We start from the raw sequence: 24838 nt of genomic DNA, 5'->3' as shown, positions 1-24838 counted from the left end.
GTTCTTCGTCTCTCTTATGCATGTTTGAATGTAGAAAGTTCCACTGTTGCAAGAACCCTGAATCCAGCCACCAAAAGGTTGAGCTCACTGCACTCCATTTCTTTTGCTCCACCAAAGAGAGAAACTCTTCATTGTGAAGAGTAGATTGCAGAGACAGAGCACTCAATCCCAGAATGCTTCTGGGAAGATCATGTGCATTTGTTGCCAAATTTCCAAGGTCATTTAATGAAACTTGTGCATTGAGATCATGCAAGCTTCACTTGCAGATTTCAGTGTCGGAAGAGAAATCCTATTTCAGTGGATCAGCGGCACCTGAGTCTTGTCCTTGTATATCTTGGCAGTGGCCTGGATAAGAATTATATTACTATATGTACTGAGAGAGCTAAAGAAAGAGAGAGAGAAACTATAACACACGCTCTCAGCTTAGGATCCATCTGAGTCTCACCAACACTAATGCATCCTCCTCAGACTGGCCCATGTGGAATGTGCATGCATAGGGAAAGAGAAAGGACAGTCAAAGGGTAACTCTATCCACACTTTGAGCAAAGTATCTTCTTCCTTCTTCCCTTTTCTTTTTCAGCTTTAAGATCCTCCATGCCAATCCCACTGGCTTTACTTGATGGTTTTCTGCAAACATAGGTCTTGTGTCCTTGGCCTGGCCTTTTGTTCAAGTCATTTTCCTGGAGCTCTTCTCATCAAAAGGAGTAATCGATGATATGTGATCCAGATAAAGCACCTTTATCTCTCCAAATATTGGACTCATGCCCTCCAGGTGTAATGTAGGGAGAGACTATAGTTCACTAAAGCTGTAGATGTAAAATGAATAATAAGTAGGATAAGAAGTTTATTGCATTTTAGTTGGATAAAGTCATGTTATCAGTTACATAGTATATAAGAAGTGAAAGCTTCAAACTAAACTCCAAATTTTGATTGTTCTAAAAACTTAAACTTTTAGCTAACAGTGTTTTTGTCATTTTAACTTTCAATATTAAATAAATAAATGGGTTGGATATGGATTGTTTATGCAGCACAATGATAAGTGCATACTGAGTTGACTCAACCTGTCCAAGACAACAAAAAGATCTTTAATTCTTATCTTCCTATCTTTTCTATCTTTAAATGATGCTATGTGAGATGGATTCAATTGTCTCAGTGACCCACCACCAATAGAAGAGAAAGGGATCGGATCTATTTGGTGAACCTGACCCATATATGAATAAGATATTTTGATTATTTATTATTATTATTATTTTGAATGGGCAAATGATAAAAGCCAAATTCAAATTTAGGATCTTACGATAAATTTTAAGGTCTTTATCAATTTGTCAACCTAATTATGGACCAGATTCGCAAAAGATAATTCCTCTCTCTCTCTCTCTCTCTCTCTCTCTCTCTCTCAGTTTGTGTCTCTTTAAGTGATGTCAAGATGAGATCAAAATGTCTTAATGAACAACACTCGATTCAGTCATACATGAGATATTCTGAAATCAGTTGCTCCAAAGGGATCAAGACAAAGCCTAATGTCAAGTATTCCAAGCTCAACTTGCTGAAGTTTTCCTGGCATACAGTACTGCAATAACCAATAAAATTTAGTACCTGGCTCACTGTAGAAGCATAAAAAGAGGAGAGGAAAAGATCAAGCAAACACAATCAGCCATTGCTGTCAATTATCCTGTAACATTAAGATGATTAAGACAATTCAATGAAAAAGTAGTACTTGTAGTTAACAGTAGTCATAAGTGCATGGGATTTTGAAACTCAACAGATAATGTCAATCTCTATTGGCATGCTCTTGTTTTTTTTTCCTTTCTTCTTAATATTGGATAACTTCTTATCTCTTATTTTGAGTCATGTCTTCTTCCTGACTCTGTTTCTTATCTATAGCACATACCGATAGTTTAGTACATAGTTTGATTATCATATGCACATTTCACATACAAATGCCTCTCTATTATATATTAGTTATGGAAATATGGGAATAAGACATTATGTAATTGAAAAGATGTGTGAATAACCATTCTTGTGGTTGAAAAGACCCTTCAATAGATGACAGTTCTATTCACTACTGCTGTTGCTTTCAAGCATAGCATGATCTACAATACACCCTTTCCTGATCTCAATCTTCTTCTCCTCCCATCTAGTGTAAGAGTACTTCTAGTATGATACCTGAAGCAGCTCTCGAGAATGTCATCAAACTAATTTCCAGAGACCTTAGTACATGATGATGGACCAGACACTAGTTTTTTAGCTGAGTTCTCTACTAATCAGAACAAACATGTTGAAGACTCCAATGACATGTATGATTTCTTTTCTAATCAGATATCCAAAGAGCAAACCACAAAGAAACACAAAACAAGAGAAAGATAACTAAAATAATACAGCCACAGCATTTTAACTTCCACTCTGTAGAGAAATGCTGTGTAAAGATTCAGACAATTGTTTATGCTTAATGAGACTTGGTATTTTTCTGTTAAGAAGAATAGAGTAGATCAGAGTAATATATCACTCAGCAGAGAGTTCAAAACCTTAGGCTGGCACGAAGTCTTCATCTGATTACTCACAAGCCAAAGAACAAAACTTGAGCCAAATAAGAAGAGTTTAAGTACTGAACATTATGAAAATCTATTCAAGGAGCCACAGAAGGCTGCCCTTAAACTAAAAAATGTGATGCAGAATTCGACCACAGTATAAGCTTGCAGATAGGATAAGAGACCGAATAATATTTATCTTCAAGATTGATGAATAGGAGGAGTTACAAATAGATATCAGCATGAAAAATTATGTATGAATAGATTGAAGTCTCTCTTCAACCACTGCAATCAAGTCAGACAAACTCCTTTTAGGCTCTTAAAAAACTTGGATCATCATCTTTGACAGGAATTGCCGCAAATCTGTTTTAGCAAACATATGATGATGCAAGTTGTTATATAAATTAGTTCCATGTCGTGGAAAGAACAATGAAATTCCGATAAATTTGGCCAGAATGTAATGCTTCGATGAGGAAATTTAAGAAGAGCTATGAAACAATGAAGATAAATCTAAGCATATATAAAAAAGATACTCTCTGTTTTCACCAATGGATTCTCTGTGGTCCAATAGTCATATTCAAGCAGCATACTTCAAGGATACCCAACGCAAAATTCATATGTAAGTTCAGGTAATCATCAAGTTTGATTATACGAAGCAAATTTGCTGCATAAAATTCGAGCAACAATAAAGTATCGAGTGTTTGGCTCATTAGAAATTAGAGCTGTGCAGTAAATGCTACGCATCGTTGATATTGCTGGACAGGTTTGGCCTTTACAGGACCATTGGATATTGCTGGAAAGTGCCTACGGACCGCGTTTTGGGATTAAGCACCAGCAACCGTGTGCCGCATCTTCAGGTATCATCCCACCTCCTTTGCTCGTGTCCAGCGCCTCCAAAAGCCCTACAACCTCATCCATATCAGGTCTTTTATCTGGATTGGCATCCCAGCACTTGCGCATGATGCTTGCCATACCGCTCGGACAACACCGTGGGATCTCAGGTCTCAGATTCTGACACACAACGAAGAAAGTTTCAGCCTTTGTTGGGCCTATGAAGCACTAGATAACGAAAAGGCTTTTAAATATCTACACGTATATAGCACCTCAAAATGATGGCAAGACAGACCTGTCCAACGACAGCAGAAGAACCTTCAGCGAAGCTCAGATCACGATATGGCATGTCACAGCAGTAGATTTCCCATAAGCATATGCCGAAGCTGTATACATCACATTTTCTATTGTAAGGCTTACCATCAAGGACCTGCGCAAAGTTATGATACCAAGTTTACTTGTGTTTACCATCCGACGAAATAATGCGATGTGGATGATCGATCCAGTTATTTAGTTAGATGCGGAAATCTATGGAAAGCTGCAGCAGGCAGTCGAATGTTGGTAGAACTACAAGACCAGAAAGTACCTCCGGCGCCATGTACCAAAGAGTACCCGTTTGGCCAGTCATATCTTTGGGATTCTGAGCCTCAACTCGAGCAACCCCAAAATCAGCAATTTTGAGGTTTCCACGGCCGTCCAATAGCATGTTCTCAGTTTTGACATCACGATGCACGATCTTTTGCGAATGCAGATAGCTTAATCTGCAACAGGTGGATCATGATTTCACATGCTCATCCAAACATTTCCAGAACGAAGAAACATTTCTACCACCGCTCACCCTCTGGATAGATCCGACGCAAGCCGAACCACGTCTTTGTAGGCAAGCTTTCTTTCGCTGTTCCTGATCAAGTATCGCTTCAGTGTTCCCCCGGCAAGATACTCGACGACGACGACACAACGTACTCGAGCCGGAAGAGAAGCGTGGCCACTGCTTGTGGAATCCTTTTGTGGAATCTTGAGATCTGTAGTTCCCATCGATGCCCCCACAAACTGCAACCAAGATGCAGAGGTTGACCATGGATTTGCATGAGAAGAATAAGAACCAACCAAGTAGAACAGCAAATTCATGAACCGGAAGATCATGATCTTTAACGAGGCAAAATATGAACAGTTGCTGAATTATTAGTTGGAAGGCGCCTGCTTACCTTTGTAACGTTTGGATGGTCAAGCTTATGCCAAACAGCAACTTCCTGACGAAACGAAGCTCGAAGAGAAGCAGTTTCGGCATCTGTGGCCATGCCATCTTCTTCTCCCCAGTCCAACACTTTGACTGTCGCAACATGAGAATTATTATTACGAGTTCTAAGTTATAACACCACGAAAAGATTGCTTAAAATATCATAAGCAACCGTCTTAAACTGTTCTTGATTCATGATGTTCACGGGTGATTTTTGTTACTGTTCTTGACCAGTGATTTCAGGGCTTGGGATTACTACGTAAGAACCAAATCCAAATTCCAAAGAAATGGAAAGGTCAAACTAATTATCAACCCATAATCCATCTCATCTCAACACACTGACTGACATAACTTCGTGCATTCCAGGAGACGAAGTGAGCTTTCTGAATTAAACAATCTGTATCACAGCATGGCTTGATGATGGTGTTGGCGATAAAAATACTTGTACCGACTTCATTAAGTTTCATCAGAGCCAAATGGACAGAACAAGAGCAAGAAATCCCTCATTGTCCACGAGCACAGACTACTAGTATATTTATGCACCGCAAATGACACACCAAAAAGAGCCTTGCTGTTGCAGGATGTATGGGTGATAGATGCAGGTAGACTCACAGATGCATGCTTGCATCTGTAAGGTAACACTGTATTAGTATGAAAACACAGAATTACATAATGTAAAGGAAAAAAATTATTAGATATTTTTTCTTATTTAATAAATAAAAAGTTTTTTAGTATCAATTTATAAAATCATGGGATTCGGAAGGATGCCTAATGAATTAAAAAATAAGAATAACATACAAAATTATTTAAATTATAAAAAATTAAAATCATGAACTATATTATAAAATATTAGAAAAGAGTTATCAAAATTAGGATAAGATTTAAAATAAATATCTCTGAAAATTAATTTGATTTATGCTGGGATGATTAACTATAAAACCTATTTATTTATTAAGATGACTAATAAAAAAGTATAGAAAAAAATAATTTTATATAATTTTTATTGACTTAGAGAAAGCTTATGATAGGGTTCCTAGATATTTATTATAGTAGATTTTAGAAAAAAAATATATTTACTTATTATATTAATGTTATTAAGAATATATATGATATAATATAGCTACTAGTATTAGAATTATAGAGAGTGTATTTAGTGAATTTTTTATTAATATAGGATTATAGCAAGATTCTGCTTTAAGTTCATACTTTTCTACATCTAGAATTGATGAGCTTACTAGTCAATTGCATAATAGGCCTGCATGTTATTTATCGATAATATTATCTAGAGTTTCAGTATAATTAATTATAAACTTGAGTTATGGAGGTAAGTCTTGAAATCTAAAGATTTTAGATTAAGTAGGATTAAAACTAAATATATAAAATATAATTTTTATGATTCTAGAAATAAATAAGAGAATATAACTAAAGTGGTTGAACAAAATGTTTATTTTAGTAAAAGCCTTAGGTATCTTAAATTAATTATTTAACAAGCTAGAAATATCAACGAAGATATTATTCATAGGATAAAAATATGATAATTAAAATAACGAGGGGCGGTAGAAGCCTTATGTAATCCTCGAATTCTTTTAAAATTAAAAAAATAAGATAATTAAGAGATCAATAATACTTTATGAATCTAAGTGTTGGACAGTTAAAAAAAAATATATACCAAAAGTTTATGATGCTGAGATAAAAATATTAAGATAGATATGTAGAGTTACTAGGAAAAATATAAAAAAATATTCTTATTTATGAATAACAAGATTGTATAGATAAGATGAAAGAAAATTATTTAAGATTATATAGACATATACTAATGAGATATCCAGATGTAATAATTAGAAAATATAACATAATTTATATTAGTGATATGAGGAGAGATAGAGGAAGACTTAAAAAGACTTTAATAAAAACCATAAATAAAGATTTAAGTATTATGAATTAAACTAAATATATGACATCTTGTATATCTCAATAACCGTAAAAGATCCATATAGATGATCCCAAATAATTAGACCTTACGATTTTATTATTATTATTGTGTCTTATTTAGAAAAGAAAACTCTTAGTTTTTGTGCCTTTGTGTGTAGAACAGGTGATTGGTTAGGGGCTCTTGTTTTTGTTGCGAAAACAATCAAACACTTGAACGACCATGATGCCTGGCCTCGATGCACACACTCGTGAGGGCTTGATTTTGGAATGCTGATAAAAGAAGCTAAAGGTTCAAATAGTTGCAACACTGAAGTCACAATCAATCTTGCAAGAGAAGAAACATAAACTTGCTAGCCAGCTATTTTTTTTACTGATGATCGATCAACTGCAACTGCAAATCAATATTCAGGTAATCAGAAAGTAGCATGACCGAATGGAACAATCAATTCTAACTATGATGATTGTACAAATGCTAAGGATCCATTTTAATTGATCTGCATAAAAAAGCAAATAGAACCATCAACTTACTCAAAGTGCGTAACCATACATTTCTATAGAGTATACCATTTGAGATATGTACATACAAAAATTATAGCGAAACAGACTGGTACCTGCAACAGTCTTCCCATCGTAAGTTCCTCGATACACAGTACCGTATGTCCCCTGAGCTATAACATGATGAAGCTCCAGCTTAGATAGATCGATCTGCCATTCCTCCTTGGGCCCTTCGATGACGTCTGTGTCTTTTCTCTTTGTCTCACTCAGTTGCTTCTCCAATTCAGTATCTAAGCTCTTCAAATCAATCTGGTCTGCTCTGAGGAATATATCACTACTCCCGAGGCCCTCATCTTTCTCTCCACTCTCCGAATCCATGCCGACGGACACAACGCAACAACAGTCCCAATGTCCAGATGGCTGAAAACCTACACAAAATCAACAGCACGACTCCTTTATCCCTTTAACCTTAATTACAAGCTTCCCAAGGCAGACCTCCCCAATCAAATGCTACACTAATCGACTAAACCCCAGCAAGAAACTTATTCATCTAACACTTTAAAATCCCAACTTTACCGGCAACAACATCAGAACCAGAAAAAAAAAAGCCAATTGTTATAATCGAATTCCATTGAAAAACACAATAATATAAAAATTATAAACAGAATATTCGATATAATATTTATGTATATTCATGTATCTTATTTATGCTTTATAGTAGATTTGATAATTTTATTTTGATTGACTTTTTTAATCGTCTTAGGTTTGTAAATATAGATTGTATGATCATCACCCACGAAAAAAATTGCTCAGAAACAAATCATCTAGGTAATCATTTTGGGAATATCTAACTTCGGTACGAAGTGTCAGTCAGTACAATATACAAGAGTTATCCAGGTGTCACATGACTAAATGTATCTTTGACGTAGTATTTAGGGTTATCTTATTCCGTAGTAGTATTATATAGGCACTTGTGGGGATTTTTGATTGTGTTTGATCATTTTGGACCTTTTGTCACACGGTTATTTTGAGCTTGCAAAGTCTATGTTTATAATTTACACTGAGGAGGCAAATTGTAGTAGCTAACTCAACACAAGGAGTGCAAACATTTTAAATGCTTCAGAAGTGTGAGCAAAGAATAGGCGAATGCTGATAACTAGCTCGATGTATCGAGTACAACCTTTGAGGAGATTGGTGAAATCGAGTAATATTTGTCTTCTCAACTCTTAAGAGAATGAATAAAATTAAGTATCATAATTCTCTTAGTTATCTAGCAGAGGAGCTCTACATATGCTCAAAGACTCTTCGAAGAAACTTAATGGAAGATAACAATTGTTAAATCATCACCAATAATATGAACCTACTTAAATGTGACAACTAAGTAGAAGAGAAATTGATGAGCAAATTTTACGAAGAAAAGACCTCAAAATAACATCAAAGTCGGTGAGACGATGCTCGTTAAGGCTCCAACGAGCATCAAACCAGTTTAAGTGGCACAAGATATTTGAAAGATTAACGTATAACAAAAAAGGTCTTTTCCTTTATCTAAATGATCTACAGGAGGTAACAAATATTAGTACAACTTGATCGATCCTATACTAGAATTAATAGTCATTGACGAGTTGAAGTAATTTAGTGGATCAAAGTTTGACTACTCAATAACAATGGTAGAAAACAGTTGAGAGCCAAGAGGCATATTGTAATCGGAGCAAAAGATTAAAATTTTAACAAAGATGAGAAAATATAACATTCACAAAGTGGGGGAGAATGTCATACATAAAATTGTAAATAGGGTATTCAATATAATGTTTATGTATGTTCATGTCTTTTGGCATGTCTATTTTTGATTAGGTTTTATGATAGTTTTAGGTTTATAAACATATGTTATGTGTAGTTATCATGTAAATGTAAAACTATTTAGAAATATGCTATCTAGATAGTCATTTTCGGAGTTTTCTAAATTTGTAGAGTGATACAAATTGTTAGCCAACATAACATATAAGAGCTACCCGAGTGGCACATGATTGAATAAGCTTTGGGGTAGTATCTTACGTCGGTTCATTATATTATTTTATAGCAATATCATGTGAGCACTTGTGAGGACTTTTGATCATGGTAGATTATCTTGGACTCTTTATTGTATGACTTTTTAGAGCTTATGAAACTTATGCTTATAATTTGTATTGTCTATCAAGTACTTGATGAAATAACTGCTTGTGGAATCCCGAGTTAAACATTTCCTCTAATATATCTTTTCTTTTATTTATTAGGATTATAAGAGATTTTAGAGAGATAGATTCTTTACGGATGAATAATACAGATATCACATGACTTAAATAAAATTAACTAAATTCATAATAAAAAATATAAACAATCTCGCCCGAACGATTATTCAATATTAAAATCAACACAACTAGAGAAACACGACTCCACGAACCTATAAGGAGGATGAGGAGGAATCAAACAACAGGCAAAAAGAGAACTGTGGGTGCCAAAATCGTTGACCATGGCTTTTCAACTGTCTCAAGACCCATCGAAGTCTCAACCATGAGATAGCAATTGGGGGTAGAAGAAGCGTGACTTCCTGGGGTGTCACCAGCGATGCACAATAACGTGGGATTAGAGGCACAATTGGAAACAGAATCTACAATGACGATGACTGCTTACACACACACACCAGCAGAGATAGAGACGGTGGGAAGAAATAGGAAAAATGAGTATATCAAAATAGAGCTAGTGGAAGAGGTAATGGATATGGACCCACTTCTTTCCTCACCCACTAATTCCACCATTGTTTCATAACGGGTCGAATCTTTTTGAATTCTTTAAATCCATTTAAATCGAAGTATATACTATTTGTTCTCTGGATGATATGGGATCAAATTTTTTGGATACTCGTTTCCATTCAACCCGCTTTAAGTCAAATCAAGTACTCCAAGATCATTTGGTTGTTACCAAAAGCTCAATTATTTTCCTTTTAAGTCATTTGACCTACCAATAGTTGGATCTATCAAATGGCTATGACTTGGCAACCAAACATTGGTTGACGACAGACTACATGACGAATGAGAGATTCATATTTCTTGAGCATTTTGCTCTATATTTCTCTTTCTTCTTTCGTTGATAGGATTTGGCGACATCTAATTAACAGTACATTACTCTTGTGTGTGTACAATACATAACTATAAACTAAGTTTCATTATTTTATGTATGAAAAGTTGGATGTTGATGTATCATTAAAACTTGTAAAGCAAGATCAGCAATAATCTCAGTTCTCTCTTTCTCTCTCTTTCACACACACACACACAAACCATAAAAGATTTTTAATCATAACTATGATCTTCTTGTATTTTGAAATCTAATAGGGGAATTTTCAAATTTTAAAATGTTATATTGATACTATTTTCTATCCTCTTTTTTATAATTGGTAAGTGTCTTTGAGTGCTAATATGATTCAAATTATTTGTGACAAGGTTAATTCGACAACAAGAAATTCAACTAAAAATATATTTTGAACATTCATAGAACTTTCTCAAGTAAATATAGAGAGATTGATAAAAGATTTACTGGATTAATGGGAGAGAGTAGAAACATTCAAGGAATTGCATTTTGATTAACTCAAGAAAGAGGGTCTTATTTGATTGTTGACATTTAGATTGGTTCTTTTGGTATCAAGATTGTTACCTTGACATTCTCTAAAGTTGAATTTGTATAAAAAATAAAATGTAATATGTATATATATATATATATGTTTATGTATATATATGTATATGTATACATATATGTATAAATATACATATATGTATATATATATACATATATAAGACAAAATTGCGTATGTATCCCTTAAAGGCCAATAAAGTCCTCATATATAAGTCTATAACATATATGTCATAGTAATTAATCTCAGTAGACAGTAAATTAACTATTAGGCAAAACTTAAATGTATGCTAAAACCTTTAAATAATTATCATGATGCTAAAAAAAATAACTATTAGATATTTTATATATTTCTTTGACTCAAATAAACTAGTATAAACCATGATTAGAAGTGATTACCATGGTTAGAATTAAACTTATATTAATTAACTATTTTTTATTGTAATATCTGATTGTCTATCTAAATTAATCCACAATGCTGAGCTAAAGAATGTGTCACTAATAGTTTTAGATTTGTTTGAGCAGCTGAGTCAACCCTAGACTCACTCACATATGAGCTCTAGTTTTGGGACAATTTCTACCTAGGTAGGAGACTGTTCACACCACAATTTTGAAGGGAAGAAGATTTAGTGTTTGACTCTCTGGTCTGCAGAGGTGACAAGCAGGAGATTGGGTTATTCTAGGTCAACTGTTGATTAATATTGGTGCTGTAATTTTGTCAGTTCACATCTTTTTTCCTTGTGTTGACCATTTCAGTCCTATTTGTCCTCCAAAATTAATTCAATTTCTCATGTTACCATTTGACCTAACTGCTCACAGAATCAGACTCTGGATGTGGGAAGAAGATAGTTGACTTGCCATTCTGTTCTTCTGACCTTAGAATGTTTTTGTATAAAAATGAAGAAGTCAAATGCAATGAGGTAAAGTCACTGAAGTAGCATGTAATTAACTGATATTAATCCACTAACTATACAAAGATTTAGTGACCAATAAAGAAATAGGGAGTTGGACTTTGAATTCTATTGTTTGCAAATGAAATATATTTATTTTTACTTGACTCACTGTTCAGATCTGGTCATGATGTTTGTAGCAGAATCCATAAAAGGAAGATGAATCTATCATTGAACAAGCTTCAATGGTCCAATTACACAGAAAAAATGGTGAAATATGTGATTGGAGATTAGATCATGGAAGAAAAGTTGAATCCAATTCATCATCATAGTTCCATTGATCATAGCATAAATCTGCCTGAAGCTAACATTATTAACTTCACAAGTCCCCTTTGATAATATCCAACACCTTAAAACATCTTATTGGAGTTGGATTAACATTACCTTAGAACCAATTTATTGGGCCTAGCAGCAAAAAACTCATAAGCTGCAACACTTGCTGGACCAGCCCAGTTTCTTATCAAACTATATAATTTGGAGACAGGTCTCATTTTTGACCCAAAAATATTACCTTCTGATAAGAAAGTATGTAATTTAGGATAGCAGATGTGCAGTTGTTCTAATATTCAGCCTCAATGATTTATAAATCTGCAGCAGAATTCTACTACTCAATTTCATATGCTTTTGAAATAAAATTTCTTCACATATATTCTTGGTTCTAAAATGACACTTTAAAATTGAAAAGCATGTAACATAGATCATAATACACAAAAAAAATTCATATTCAATGATTTCTAAATTTTATCATATATTCACTACTGATTCCATAAACTTCTGATTAAGAAATGTTACTAATTCTTGAGTTAACATGACACTTTCCAACTAAAATGTGTGGAAGATTAATGAGCATGTAAATAAATTTTTTTTATGGTTGAGGGTTAGAAAAAATTCTAGCAGATATCATTTTTAACCAAAAAAAAAGGAACTTTCTGTCAGTAAATATGTGTGTGAATCCACGTCAGGCTTCTGTAGAAATTACAGCAATCATGAATGAATTGACATAAGTAATCTTCATGACACAATCTAAGATTAAGATTAAATCATCAAGACAAAATGAACTTTACCACATGTTTGCTGAATCTTAGGATCCATGTCTTCCTATATTTGGCTCAAGGAAAAGACTGATGAAAAGCACACCATCATGTTTCCCTGATCCCTCTCATCATGTCCCTTCTCCAGCAATGGCTCCAAAAACCCTTTGGAGTGGAGTATCAAGTGCTTGGACTACTCACCCATCCCGATTCTGATTCCTACCAAAAGACAGCAAATGGAAAAAAAGAAGAAGGAAGTGAGATAACAAGACAAGGAAAAGAAGAAAAGCTTTTCCCAAGTCTCATTATGAGATTATTGTCTCACTAATAGCTTGTGAGAAGAATCTGTTGTATAATCACTAGATGTCACAAGACACAATGCAACAAGATATTGTCTTCCTATTGCTGTATAGTGCAGGAAGAAAAGACAGTGGGCAGTGTACTGCTGGTTGGGATAAGGTAAGATGGAGTGAGGTGACAAAGATAGAGACAGGTGCTCCTTAAGGATCTGCTCTATGTCAGTGTAACCTTTCATGAGTTGTAGGCCACTTACAACTCATGCAGTAGGAAGACAACAAAAACTCAAGTTGCATATAGGACTTCCCATCTCCATTGCAAGTGTAGGCTTGATTTTGTAAAATAGAATCTTCAAGGCTCATTTGTCAGCATAACTATTACTTGCTCCTTCTATTAAATTTCTTAAAATTATAGATGTGTTCCTTTTTAGGAAATTGAAGATATGCTCAAATATTTTATATATATATATATATATATATATATATATATATATATATATATATATATATATATATATATATATATGAGATGTAAAAATGTGAAAATAAATAATATGCCTAATTGTTTAAAGACAGAATCCATATATGGAAAGATTTAATTGTGAAAAATAATAATAAAAATTAAGGTTTGATTATTTTATAAATACTCTAGATATCTCTGGATGTTGACGAAAGGAGGATGTGAGGTGAAAGAAAAAAAATTCTTTGAGGGTTTATATGAAATGTCATAAAAGGGATCTATGCTCAAGTTAGGGTACTTGTAATCTTATCTGATATGCTAAAGCTTCGTGAACGTAGATAAGAAGTGTTATACGTACATTTTACATCGGTAAAATCTTCTTTTCCTTCAGCTAAAGAGGCTTTTAACTAATCAGACTTGATACATATATTTGCATACATCAGAGTGATCAATTCATACCATTCCTCATGATATAGAAGTGTAGTTAGAGAATGCAAGATTAAGACTAAGATTAACAATGCAAGAGAAAAATTTTGTATGAGATTGAAGGCAATCTTTGTAATCACTGATAATTTTCTCCCTTAATATAAATTAATTATCATAAATAATATATTTTTAAAAAAAAATTATTAGTTTGCACAGTATGATTAAGGAAATGATTAAAATTAATTTTCTTAATTACATGGACAAGTTATGAATTTTTAATCAATTAAATTATTAATTAGTTTCATTAGGTCATAATTGAATTGAGTTTAGTTTAAGTCAATTGGGCTATTCCAATTAGGTTCTGATTGATTAGAAATTATTAAGAGATTGATATCGTATGTTTTTACTATTTGATGAACTTTAGAGTATTATCTGAAAGAATCATTTGAAAATGATTATTGATTTTTAATTATTTCTTTTAGATTATTGATTGTACTTTTATAATTTTTAAAAGTCCCTATCAATATGTATGATTACTGATATGTTTTTATCTTGTATTTGTTTTAGAATAACTTAATACAATATTTTTCTGGTAAAAAAATATTTATTATTTTAAAAGGTGATTTATTTAAAAAATAAAAAAAAAGTATAAATTATAAATATTGAAATAATATTTTTTAAAATATAAATCTAGTATGTGATAACTTGAGCAGCTCACATTGTCATTCAGGAGGCATGTCCTATATCACATATCTTTGAAGCCAAGCATCAAATACAAAGGAAAATGACTGGTGAACCAAACAATGTTGCTGCACATATATATTAGTGGCTTGGATGGCCAACATTGATGAAATTAATCACATCTAGACTATGACATTAGCATGATCATAAGAGTCCACATCTTCTTAATTGGATGATCTCTCTCATCAATACTAGCTAGCACCATCATAAAGTAGGCAGAATCCATGAGGTGTGATATGTGAACTAAAAAGGTGTGAGAAAAACACTTCTTTTTTTGTTGATGTGACAAAAGAAAAGCACCATTTAATACATGGGTCTTCTGATTTAAGTGGCACTGTTGTCTCTACCAAGCATTTTAGAGAATGTCTCGAATAAACCAGAAAAATTAATCTTGAGGAAATGAAATATGAGTCATACAAGAATTTCACATAAAATAATAATTTAATTAATCAAAATGTTTTTTCTTGCATGAGGTAAAAAGAAGTGGATTTGATTCTTGATAAGTATTTTTAGAATCCTCTTAGTATCTTGAAAAGATTAACATGAGAGATTGTAAAAGAAGATATATACTTAAGTTGGATTAACTCAATTAAAATTATAGTTTGATTTAATATATTAAGAAATTTAATTTTTCTTCAAACCTGTAAAGCTTTTTTGAGTTTTTCTTTTAATGTCAAGCTCTCTTCCCCTTATAGATTCCAAGGTAAATTGAGATTTGGGATGTTGTATGATGCTGTAAAGGTAGGATAAAAGGACTGGTGGTGTTATAGAATTAAAAGAAAGAAAAGAAAAGCTATAAATCCAAGTTATTGAATGAAAGCATGAGCCAATTTGTGGTCCTTGGGGATGAAGGTGATGCTAGTACTTTACAACCTGCATGCTTGAAGGTTTCTTTAGATCCTTTTTCCTAGAAAAATATAATGTTTCTTTGGACCCAGATGAGATTATTATCATTGCCAAAAGGAAGATGCACTATGAACTTCAAGTGGGAGATATCTAAAGGAATCCACCAATTCTTTTCTTTGGTGTCTTTGATTAAATTAGTGACACAAAAGAAAATTATACCTAAAGTGGGAGATACCTAAAGGTATCCACCAATTCTTTTCTTTGGTGTCTTAGAAAAATATAATGTTGTGGCTCAAAAGAACTGTGACACTAAAGAAAACCAAGAACTGTGTGCTAGGGTTCAACTCCAAAAACCCAATTGAGGAAGAATGCAGAATCAAGGCTCTTGTTCTCACTGTGACAAAGTAGGTGCAGTATCAGGCAAACTAATTAATAGAGCACTGAAGTCACATCACAAATCAATCCTTGTGGATGTCCTGCAGTACAAATTTCAAAAGCAGAAGACATCAATGCTATTAGATCAGCATGACCAACTCCCATCTAGACTATACACCTTCAAAGTGTTTCTAATTTGCCAGTAATGGCAGATAAAGAAGAATCATTATAACCTTATGATGCAGAAGATGCTTGTAAAATAATATGCATTTATTCATGACTTAATCTAAACTGACATCTTATAAGAATTTGATGAATATATTATTATTAACTTAGGCTTAGAACATTTCATTTCAGTAATCCCGACCGAATAAGTTAATAAATCAAAACTTTCTAACAATATCACAAGTGGAACTTTGTTGAGCTAATAACAATGTCCTATCTAATGTCCTATATATATATATATAATTGTAGATAAATCAGATGTCACTTTATAAAAGTGAAAAATTAGACACAATTTAGTGGTTGGAGGTTGGAGTGGAATGTTAGATAGGTAGTCATCACATTGTAAGTAGGTGAAACCATGCTTGTGGACCAATGTAATTAATTAATGTCTCATCCCAAGTGTCCACAATGATTGAGGTAAGGATGTTCAATTACTATAGTATGTAATCAAAGAATCAGTCCACAGCTCAGTACTGTCCATGCCATTGTTAAACAAAAAGCAATTCATAGGAAATGTGGGAGAAGGAAGAAGAACCCTTGAAGAACTTTCGCATATTAAAACATCACCAGCAGTCAATGGCAACAAACATGCAACATTTCTTGAGTGGAAGCAAAGGACAGGTGACAGCAGGGTCACTACAGCATGGAGTGACTCTTCCTCCCTGATGCTATTTCTTTTTCTTTGCTTGATATGATCCTTCCCAGTATTTTAATGCATGGATCTTGTGGTACTGGGCATTCAGTATACAAGTGCAAGTGTAAAGAAGGTGGTTAGTAGTTAATTGATTGCATTCTCAAAGGTGTAGTGGCAATTCCAACTCCCACAAATCTACCAAAGTTTGCCATACAGAGTTGCATCATCTCCTTGCTTCTTCTCTCTTTCTTTCTCTGTTGTCTTTTACTTTGTTTCTCTTCTCCTTCTTCTGGATCTTACCGGTGTGTAGGAATTTAGTTCTTTCTATCTGTCTCTCACACAAGCACAAAGGTCTCTTTTGCAGCAGAGAAATGGGGTGGCAGTGGTGGAAAAGCAGCTGAATCTTTCAGCACGGTTGCTTGTTAAATCAAAAGAAAGGCTTTTGTTCTCCTTATGGTATGCAACTTTCATTTCCAGTAACTAGTGCTGTTTCCTTTGATCGATCTCTTTTGCTTCAGGACAAACAGTAGAATTTTCCCCAATTTCTTGCTGAGTTCTTATTCTCACTTCTGCTCTTCTTTCTGATTCCTTCTGCTTTCTGCCTAATTATCATTTCTGATGTACTCCTCTGCATTTTAGATCTCCAGCAAAGCTCAGATATATCTTATATGTTTTCTGAAACATTTCTTTTTGGAATTCAGCTGTGATCTTGCTGGTATGCTGGTACAAGTTGCTGTGTGCCAAAGAACTTGGATTGCTTTCCAAGTCTGCTTGCTGCCTCATCACATCGGTAGATACCTCATTTTCATGCTCCTCTTCAATCTTGTTCATGTCTTCAAGTTACTGAACTCTGACTTTAATGTTATTGCTGTCATCTGTTCTTAAAGAGGAGATGAACCAATTCAGTTCATGATCTGGAATTGTTCTTCTTTTTGGCTTGGATCTTCTACCCGGGATTCCATGATGCTGAAGAGGTTTTAGGTAGAAGCAGATACCATCAGTTTGCCTGTGATCATGGCAACACTGTCACATTCTGAATCCAGGCGCCTGTACTCATGGTGGTGGAATAGTCATATCAGCCCAAAGAATTCTAAGTGGCTTCAAGAAAACCTTGCAGGTAAACAGATATTTTCTTTCTTCTTCTTTGATGGATAGAGAATCCCATGCATTAGATGTCCCAAATGAAGTTTACATTGAAATCTTTGAACTGAAGTACCAAAATATACTATTTACTTACATAGCTGAGGAGTTCAACAGGCTTAATCACTTTAGTCACTTGAAAGAAGGGTGCATAAAACATCTGATGATTTATAATTCTGGATCTTGTTAATTCATATGAATTTTACCTCTATGCTAATAAGCTTGTGTTATTATCCGTGTTTAGTTTTCAGTTATGCCGTGCAAGATGATTATCCTCAAACACAACCAAATCCAGCAGCAAATACAGAAACACAAGTAAAGAGAATCCTATTTTCCTGTACAAATTTTCAAAAAGTCTACGGATCACCTGCATTGCTAACATTTTACTCTTCACACAATATTTCGATTTTTTAGGCTACGAAGATTTGCATTATTTTGACCAGGGATTTGTAATTAGTTCAAACTTACTAGATATTTCTAATTTTAGTTTCTACACTATAGCTAGTTTCATGCTTCACATTTGGATATGCCAAGTAGATCACAAAAAGAAATTTAGACATCTTACAATAGCTAAAGACTCATGTTCTTTGGATGTAAGAAAGCTATCACCTTGGTAGAATTGGAAAGAAAATAAGAACTTGCTGGTGCAATTGGTTCTTGGGCAATTCAAATTGCTCTTGTAGCTTTTCTCATACTTCCTCTGGTCACTTGTAATGAATGTTGTTTCATTTCGCTGTATCTAATCATATATGGTTACCTGCACAGACATGGATGGCAAGGTCAAAGCCATGATCAGAATTATTGAAGAAGATGCTGATTCCTTTGCAAAAAGAGCAGAAATGTACTACAAGAAGCGCCCCGAGCTCATGAAACTGGTAGAGGAATTCTACCGAGCTTACCGTGCTTTGGCAGAAAGATATGACCATGCCACTGGGGTGCTTCGTCAGGCTCACCAGACTATGGCTGTCGTCTTCCCCAACCAAATTCCGCTTGAGATATCTGATGAATCCCCTTCTGGATTTCCTGCTGCAGATGTGGAGCCAGTTAGTTCTGAAATGCTCATGGAACTAATTGATGCTAATGGTTCAAGGCTCGATGTTTCAGGTGTGCCATCATTCTATGATGCCATGAAGATGAGTGGGGCTTTTCCTGAAGTAATTGATGCAGCATTTGCTGAAGTGATCATGACAAAGGGCTTCAACTCTCAAGAGGATGATGGAAAGGATTCAGAGTTGAAGTTACTTCGGGAAGAGAATTCCAGGTTGTCACAGGAAAACTTGGATTTCAAGAATCAGATCAAGTTGGAGTCAGTGCGTGCCAATGGAGCTGAAACAGAAGTTCAACAACTAAAAGAGGCCTTTTCCAAAGAAAACGAAGATGCGCTTTGTCGATACCATGAATCTGTGGCAAGAGCATCTTATCTGGAAACAGAAATATCTTGCATCCAAGAAGACCTTAAGAAGCTTAATGATGAGATGCTAATCCAAACTGAGAGATTAACTAGTGCTGAGGAGCAAAGACTTGTTTTGGAGAAGGCAAATCAATCTTTGGAATTGGAACTTGACATGCTGAAGCAGAAAACAAGAGAGCAACAGGAAGAGATTAGCATGAAGGGAGAAGAGTTGGCAAAACTAGAAATATCCTTGCATGATGAACATGTAAAAAGCATGAAGAACGAAATCGATTTCTGGTCTCTTGAGAAGCAATACACTGAATCCCTGGAAGAGATGAGAGTTGCACTTGAGAAGTTGAAAGAAATGAAGCTGACCAAATTGAGCTTAGAAGATGAAGTGCTGAAGATTAGGGAGGAAAATAACAGACTGAATGAACAAAAGCTTTCATCTACGCTGAAGATAATCGATCTGCAAGATGAGATCATTCTCTTGAGGGATTTAAAAGGAAAACTTGAAGATGAAGTGAATCACTGTGGAGAGCAAAAGGAAGTTATTCATCTAGAGCTCTGTCAGCTTAAAGAAGACAGAAACAATATACAAAAAAGACATCAAGTGCTGAAAGAACAAATACAAGCAATGTCTCTGGAAATGGAATCCCTTCAGGCAATGATAAAGGAGTTGAGGAATGAAAACAGTGACCTCAAAGAGACCATCAAGAAACTTGAGTTGGAAGAAGTTCTTTATTTGCAGAACACGGAACGCATGGAGAAGCAGTATGCTGAATCACAGGAAGAGGTGAGCGGTCTCCATGAGAAGCTGAAAGAGATGGAACTGACTAAATGGAACTTAGAGGAAGAACTGCAGAAGATTAAGAAGAAAAATAACAGACTGCATGAACAAAAACTTCCGTCTACTCTAAAGATTATCAGTCTGCAGGATGAGATAATTTTCCTGAAGAATTTAAAAGGAAAACTTGAAGATGAGCTGAAAATCTGCAGAGAGGAAAAGGACATTCTTCATCTAGAGCTCTGTCAACTTAAAGAAGACAAAAATAATCTAGAAGAGAGACAACATGCGCTCAACGACCAAACACATGCAGTGACAATGGAGATGGAGACCCTTCAAGCACTGATGAAGGAGCTGAAAAATAGCAACAATGACCTAAAAGAGATCATCAAGAAACACGAGCATGAGAAAATTCTTTATGTGCAGAACATGAAACATATTCAAACAATGTCAGAGAGGAATGCAATACTGGAAACTTCACTTTCAGATACAAATGATGAGTTAAAGAGGTTACAAGAGAAACTAAAGACATCAGAAGACTCCTGCAAAAATCTCCAAAGGAGGGTTTCTCTTGATCAAACTGAAAAAGCTGTACTCATTTCCCATATGGATACTGCTGCTCAAAATATCGAGAAACTTTTGAACAAAAATACATTCTTGCAGAATTCCCTCTCTGATGTGAATGCTGAACTTGATAGTCTAAAAGAAAAGTTGAAAAGCTTGGATGAATCCTGCCGATCTCTTCATGATCAAAAATCTACCCTTCTTTCTGAAAAGGACACTCTTGTTTCACAGGTCCATGCACCATTCACCACTCACCACTCAGTCCTGACTAGGAATTTAGCACTTCTGCAAATTCATCTTGTTTTAATATACCTATGCAGTCTAGAATTTTTTGAAGAGGTATTTGACACTTCTACCTGTTTCTTATTGTATTGCAAATGACCATTGGCTCAGGTGGAAAGCATCAGCTGGAGTTTAAGGAACTTGGAGAATAGCTACACTGAATTAGAAGGCAAATGCTCGAATCTAGAATGGGAGAAAGCTTCAATACTTCATCATGTTGCTGAGCTACAACAGTTACTGAGGCAAGAAAAGGACAAGCATACAGCTCTTATTGATTCGAGCAAAAATCAGCTTAGCACATTGGAAGATCAGATTTATCACCTGGAGAAACAAGGTCGGCAAAGGGAGGAGGAGCTTGAAGTGGAACAGCACAGAATTATGAATGCTCAGATTGAAATTTTCATCTTGCAGAGATGTCTATGTGATATGGAGGAGCAGAGTTTGAGCCATTCTGTTGGATTTCAAAGACATGAAGAAAATTTAAGATCTGCAGAGAAACTAATAGTCGAGCTTGAACAAGAATGCCTCATGAACAAGAAAAAGATGGAATCTTTAGTGGAGCATAATGAGAAACTAAGGGAGTGGATTCTTCGAATAGTAAAACTGCTTGAGATTGATCTGAAGTATGTTTCTTTCGATGATGTCAAAGATGACTTTCTTTTGCAGCTTATTCTATGTGAAGTCAGACACCTACTTAAATCTATTTCAGAGGCATATGACGAAAAGCAAATTCTGATCCTTGAAAAATCAGTTGTTGTCACTCTACTCGAGCAGTTTGGACTGTATGTTTCAGATCTGAGAGCAGAAATGATGGCTCTTGACAGGAAATCTAAAACAAGAACCGAGGAATTTACAGCACTCAAAGACAAGAATGATGAAATCCTTCAGGTGAATAAGCAATTGAGGGAGAAGTTACAGGCCAGCAACCAAAGAGAGGAACTATTGAATGCTGAAGTGGATACTCTTTTTAGACAGTTATTACAGTTACAAGAGGCTCACTGCAAACTACAAAGTGAAACCTCTAAGATGTTTGAAGGAAATCAATTTCTGTCTAAGAAACTTCATGAGTTGAGAAAGACAAAAGAAAAATTGGAGGAGGAAAACAGTGCCATGCTTGCAGAGATTATGGCCTTGGATTACCTTTCGGTGGCACTCCGGAATTCCAGTGCTGAGAGAGGATTGGAACTACAGATATTAAGTGATGAAAGGGACTACCTTTGCAAGGCAAGAAATGACCTTGTCCAGGAAATTACACAAATTAGTGAAAAAGTTGAAGTGCTTGAGCTTGAAAACAAACATCTGAAAGTATCATTTACCAAATTGGAAGAGTGCAGAAGATATCTGTTAAGACTTGACAATGATCTGAACATGGCTAGAAATGTAATAAATGTTTGCGAACAACTGAATCTACAAAGTCATACAGGAAATAATCTTGTACTGGAGAAGGATGCGGAGTCGTCACAAGTGAACAACAACCGAGATAGAAACCTAAAAGATCTTAAAATCAACACCAATAAGGCTGAGATAGTGAGAGAAGAAATGGAGAAGAAAATCTCCAGCTCAGAAGGTTATGGCTGTAAGAGAAATGAACTTGCATGCCTTCATCAAGCAAATGAGATTATGAAATCGGAAATGGATAGAATGAATGAACACGCCGACAAGCTCAGAATCAAAGAAGATAATCTGACTACTGAATTGCCAAAAAGAACAGATGAGACCAAGTCCTCTGAGGTAGAAATTTTATCACTGTTAAACGACGTTCAGTGTGCTACGATTACTGCAACACTATTTAGAGAGAAGGTAATTGAACTGATACTAACGTGTGAGAGCATTGAGAGAAGTGCCTTGTTGAACAGGAAAGTTCTACATGAGGAACTCATGCACAGAGATGCAAGAGTTGATGAACTGAAGGAAAAAGTAAATGCCCTGGAGGGAGAAAACAGAAGATTGAAGGAAGAACTGAATGCGTATTTGTCACTTCTAGGCAACTTTTGGGATGATATTGCTATCCTGGAAGAACAGACTCTCTACTTGGGAAAGCACCATCCATCACCAACCAATCAGGGAAAGCAGGTGTTCTTTTCTTCACAATTGCATCCCAATTACTAATGAATTAGAACCACAATGTCATGTGATCTTTGGACTGGATTGAAACTCAGTAATTTTCATTTAACCAAAATTTAAATATACATACTTTTTCTTAAATTCAAGTCATCTCACATGAAACTTTGTTGTAGATTCAAACAAGCAAATGAGCTAAGATGCCATGTTCATATTAAAAGCAAACAATCTAATAATGGAATTTAGCTGATAGAAATAAGCAATCATATGATCTAAGACAAATCATTGTATCTTTATTCAGGAGAAGCAAACAAGGTCTGCTCACCAGAGGAGTCAAGAACTAAGTCAAACTTGCAGTGCGAGATCGCCGCCGGGAATCTTGGAATTGCAGAAGTTACAGGCCAAGGTCAAGGCACTTCAGAAATTGGTGAGGAAGACCAGGAGCCTCTTGGATCTGGAGAGGCTGGGAACACATGCTGGCTTGGAGGCTGCATGCAGAGAGATCGAAGCAGTGAAATCAAAAGACAAACTAGACACTGACATGCGGAAGATGAAGTATGAGAGGATCATGAGAGACATACAGCTTGACATCGTTCTCAATTCTTCACGACATGGGAGCAGCAACATCCATTCTCATGGCGCAAACAAGAGGGAAAACGCCAGTGAAGCCTCGGGCCAACCCCTTGAACTATGGGGAACAACATCTGAAGGTAATTGCAGCAACGAGACGCAGAAATCGCCACCGGTAATCGAGGAGCTCAGTGCAGCACACCACCTGATCGAGGAAATGGAGGGAAACCATCCCTCAAGCGAGCCGGTCTCCGAGAAAGAGTTGGGCGTTGACAAGCTCGAGGTGGCCAAGAAAGCCGAGTCCCCCCAGGAATGGAGCCGAAGGGTCATGGAGATGCTTCGCTCTGATGCTCGAAGGCTCATGGTTCTCCAAGCAACCACACAGGAACTGCACAAGAACATGGAAGAACTCGAAAAGATCAACCACCCGACAAGATCCGATCTTGATGCTATCAAACTGCAGCTACAAGAAGCTGAATCAGCCACCACGAAGCTGAGTGCCATCAACAGCAAATTGACAGAGAAAGCTGCAAGCTTTTCCGAGCCACCCGACCAGACCGGGGAGAAGAAGGATGCTGAGAACAGAAGCAGAAGACAAATCTCTGATCGGGCAGAGAAGTTGTCTGAAAAGATCGGAAGGTTGGAGTTGGATCTGCAGAAAGCACAATCCACGTTGCAGAAGATAGAGGAAGAACACAGAAGCAAGACGACCAGAAGTGTGCAGAAGTCCGGAGTCCTCCTCAAGGAGTACATCTATGGGAAGAGAGACAGCATCAAGAAGAAGAAGAAAAGGGGCGCCTGCGGATGCATGCGGCCCAAAGCAAAGGGTGACTGAGCTCTCCTGCTGCTTCTTTCACTTCTTCTTCTTCCTCACAACTCCATGGACAACTGAAGCTGGATTAGTAGCAATCTATGGAGTGTGCATGGAATCGAAGCTGGGATTTGTTTGTCTTGGTGATTTGTTGATGCTGGGATTTGATCCAGTGCTTCCCCTGAGATGATGTTATGCATGCATGCATTGTTACTGTATTTAAGTGTACATGTAATTCAAGCTAGGACCGGAAGTGGCTTCGTGTTCATGACTCTGACAGTGTCAGAGTTGACATCTTCTTTGTTCATTGATCAATCATGTTAGGAGCTTTGTAAGTTTGTCGCTCCTCTTTCTCGAGTCCTGTAGACATCCATGCAGCAATGGATGGAAAGCTTCCTTGACAACGGATTTGAAAGACATGCTTTGTGTGCAGCAAAATATTTGTTCTGTCACCTTGCGGCTTCTCCAGGTTACTTGGATCCCCTCAGTTATCTGCATCATTGGCAAGAGATATGATCACATCATACAAAGGGGAAGGATTTAGTAGTTTCATGACATGAAGC

General features: G+C 35.7%; 2 protein-coding genes across 2 annotated transcripts; one reads left to right on the top strand and one right to left on the bottom strand.

Moving 5' to 3' along the window:
- Positions 1–3233: 3233 nt before the first annotated feature.
- On the bottom strand, positions 3234–7426 carry LOC135672578 (serine/threonine-protein kinase 52-like). Its single transcript, XM_065181070.1, has 6 exons — positions 7140–7426; positions 4565–4689; positions 4198–4409; positions 3946–4120; positions 3655–3789; positions 3234–3539 (listed from the first exon to the last, which is right to left on the bottom strand). The coding sequence occupies exons 1-6, from the start codon at positions 7399–7401 to the stop codon at positions 3333–3335; spliced, it is 1116 nt and encodes a 371-aa protein (XP_065037142.1). The 5' UTR covers positions 7402–7426; the 3' UTR covers positions 3234–3332.
- A 9111-nt stretch (positions 7427–16537) lies between these two features.
- On the top strand, positions 16538–24632 carry LOC103983108 (protein NETWORKED 1D). Its single transcript, XM_009400275.3, has 6 exons — positions 16538–17123; positions 17369–17457; positions 17555–17784; positions 18573–20782; positions 20945–22906; positions 23196–24632. The coding sequence occupies exons 3-6, from the start codon at positions 17682–17684 to the stop codon at positions 24297–24299; spliced, it is 5379 nt and encodes a 1792-aa protein (XP_009398550.2). The 5' UTR covers positions 16538–17123; positions 17369–17457; positions 17555–17681; the 3' UTR covers positions 24300–24632.
- Positions 24633–24838: the final 206 nt, after the last annotated feature.

Source organism: Musa acuminata, chromosome BXJ1-4 (genome assembly GCF_036884655.1).
Source record: "Musa acuminata AAA Group cultivar baxijiao chromosome BXJ1-4, Cavendish_Baxijiao_AAA, whole genome shotgun sequence".
Lineage (NCBI taxonomy): Eukaryota > Viridiplantae > Streptophyta > Magnoliopsida > Zingiberales > Musaceae > Musa > Musa acuminata.
The sequence above is the reverse complement of the archived record's forward strand: the minus strand, read 5'-3'. Positions and strand labels throughout refer to the sequence as shown.

Excerpts from the sequence above, each read along its gene's own strand:
- LOC135672578 (XM_065181070.1), bottom strand. The coding sequence starts at position 7,401 with ATGGATTCGGAGAGTGGAGAGAAAGATGAGGGCCTCGGGAGTAGTGAT. Across the intron at positions 3,790-3,945 it reads TTTGGTACATGGCGCCGGAG|GTCCTTGATGGTAAGCCTTA; the intron begins GTACTTTCTGGT and ends AACTTTGCGCAG. Across the intron at positions 3,540-3,654 it reads CTTCTGCTGTCGTTGGACAG|AATCTGAGACCTGAGATCCC; the intron begins GTCTGTCTTGCC and ends GTTGTGTGTCAG.
- LOC103983108 (XM_009400275.3), top strand. The coding sequence starts at position 17,682 with ATGGCAACACTGTCACATTCTGAATCCAGGCGCCTGTACTCATGGTGG. Across the intron at positions 17,785-18,572 it reads GCTTCAAGAAAACCTTGCAG|ACATGGATGGCAAGGTCAAA; the intron begins GTAAACAGATAT and ends TTACCTGCACAG. Across the intron at positions 22,907-23,195 it reads CAACCAATCAGGGAAAGCAG|GAGAAGCAAACAAGGTCTGC; the intron begins GTGTTCTTTTCT and ends ATCTTTATTCAG.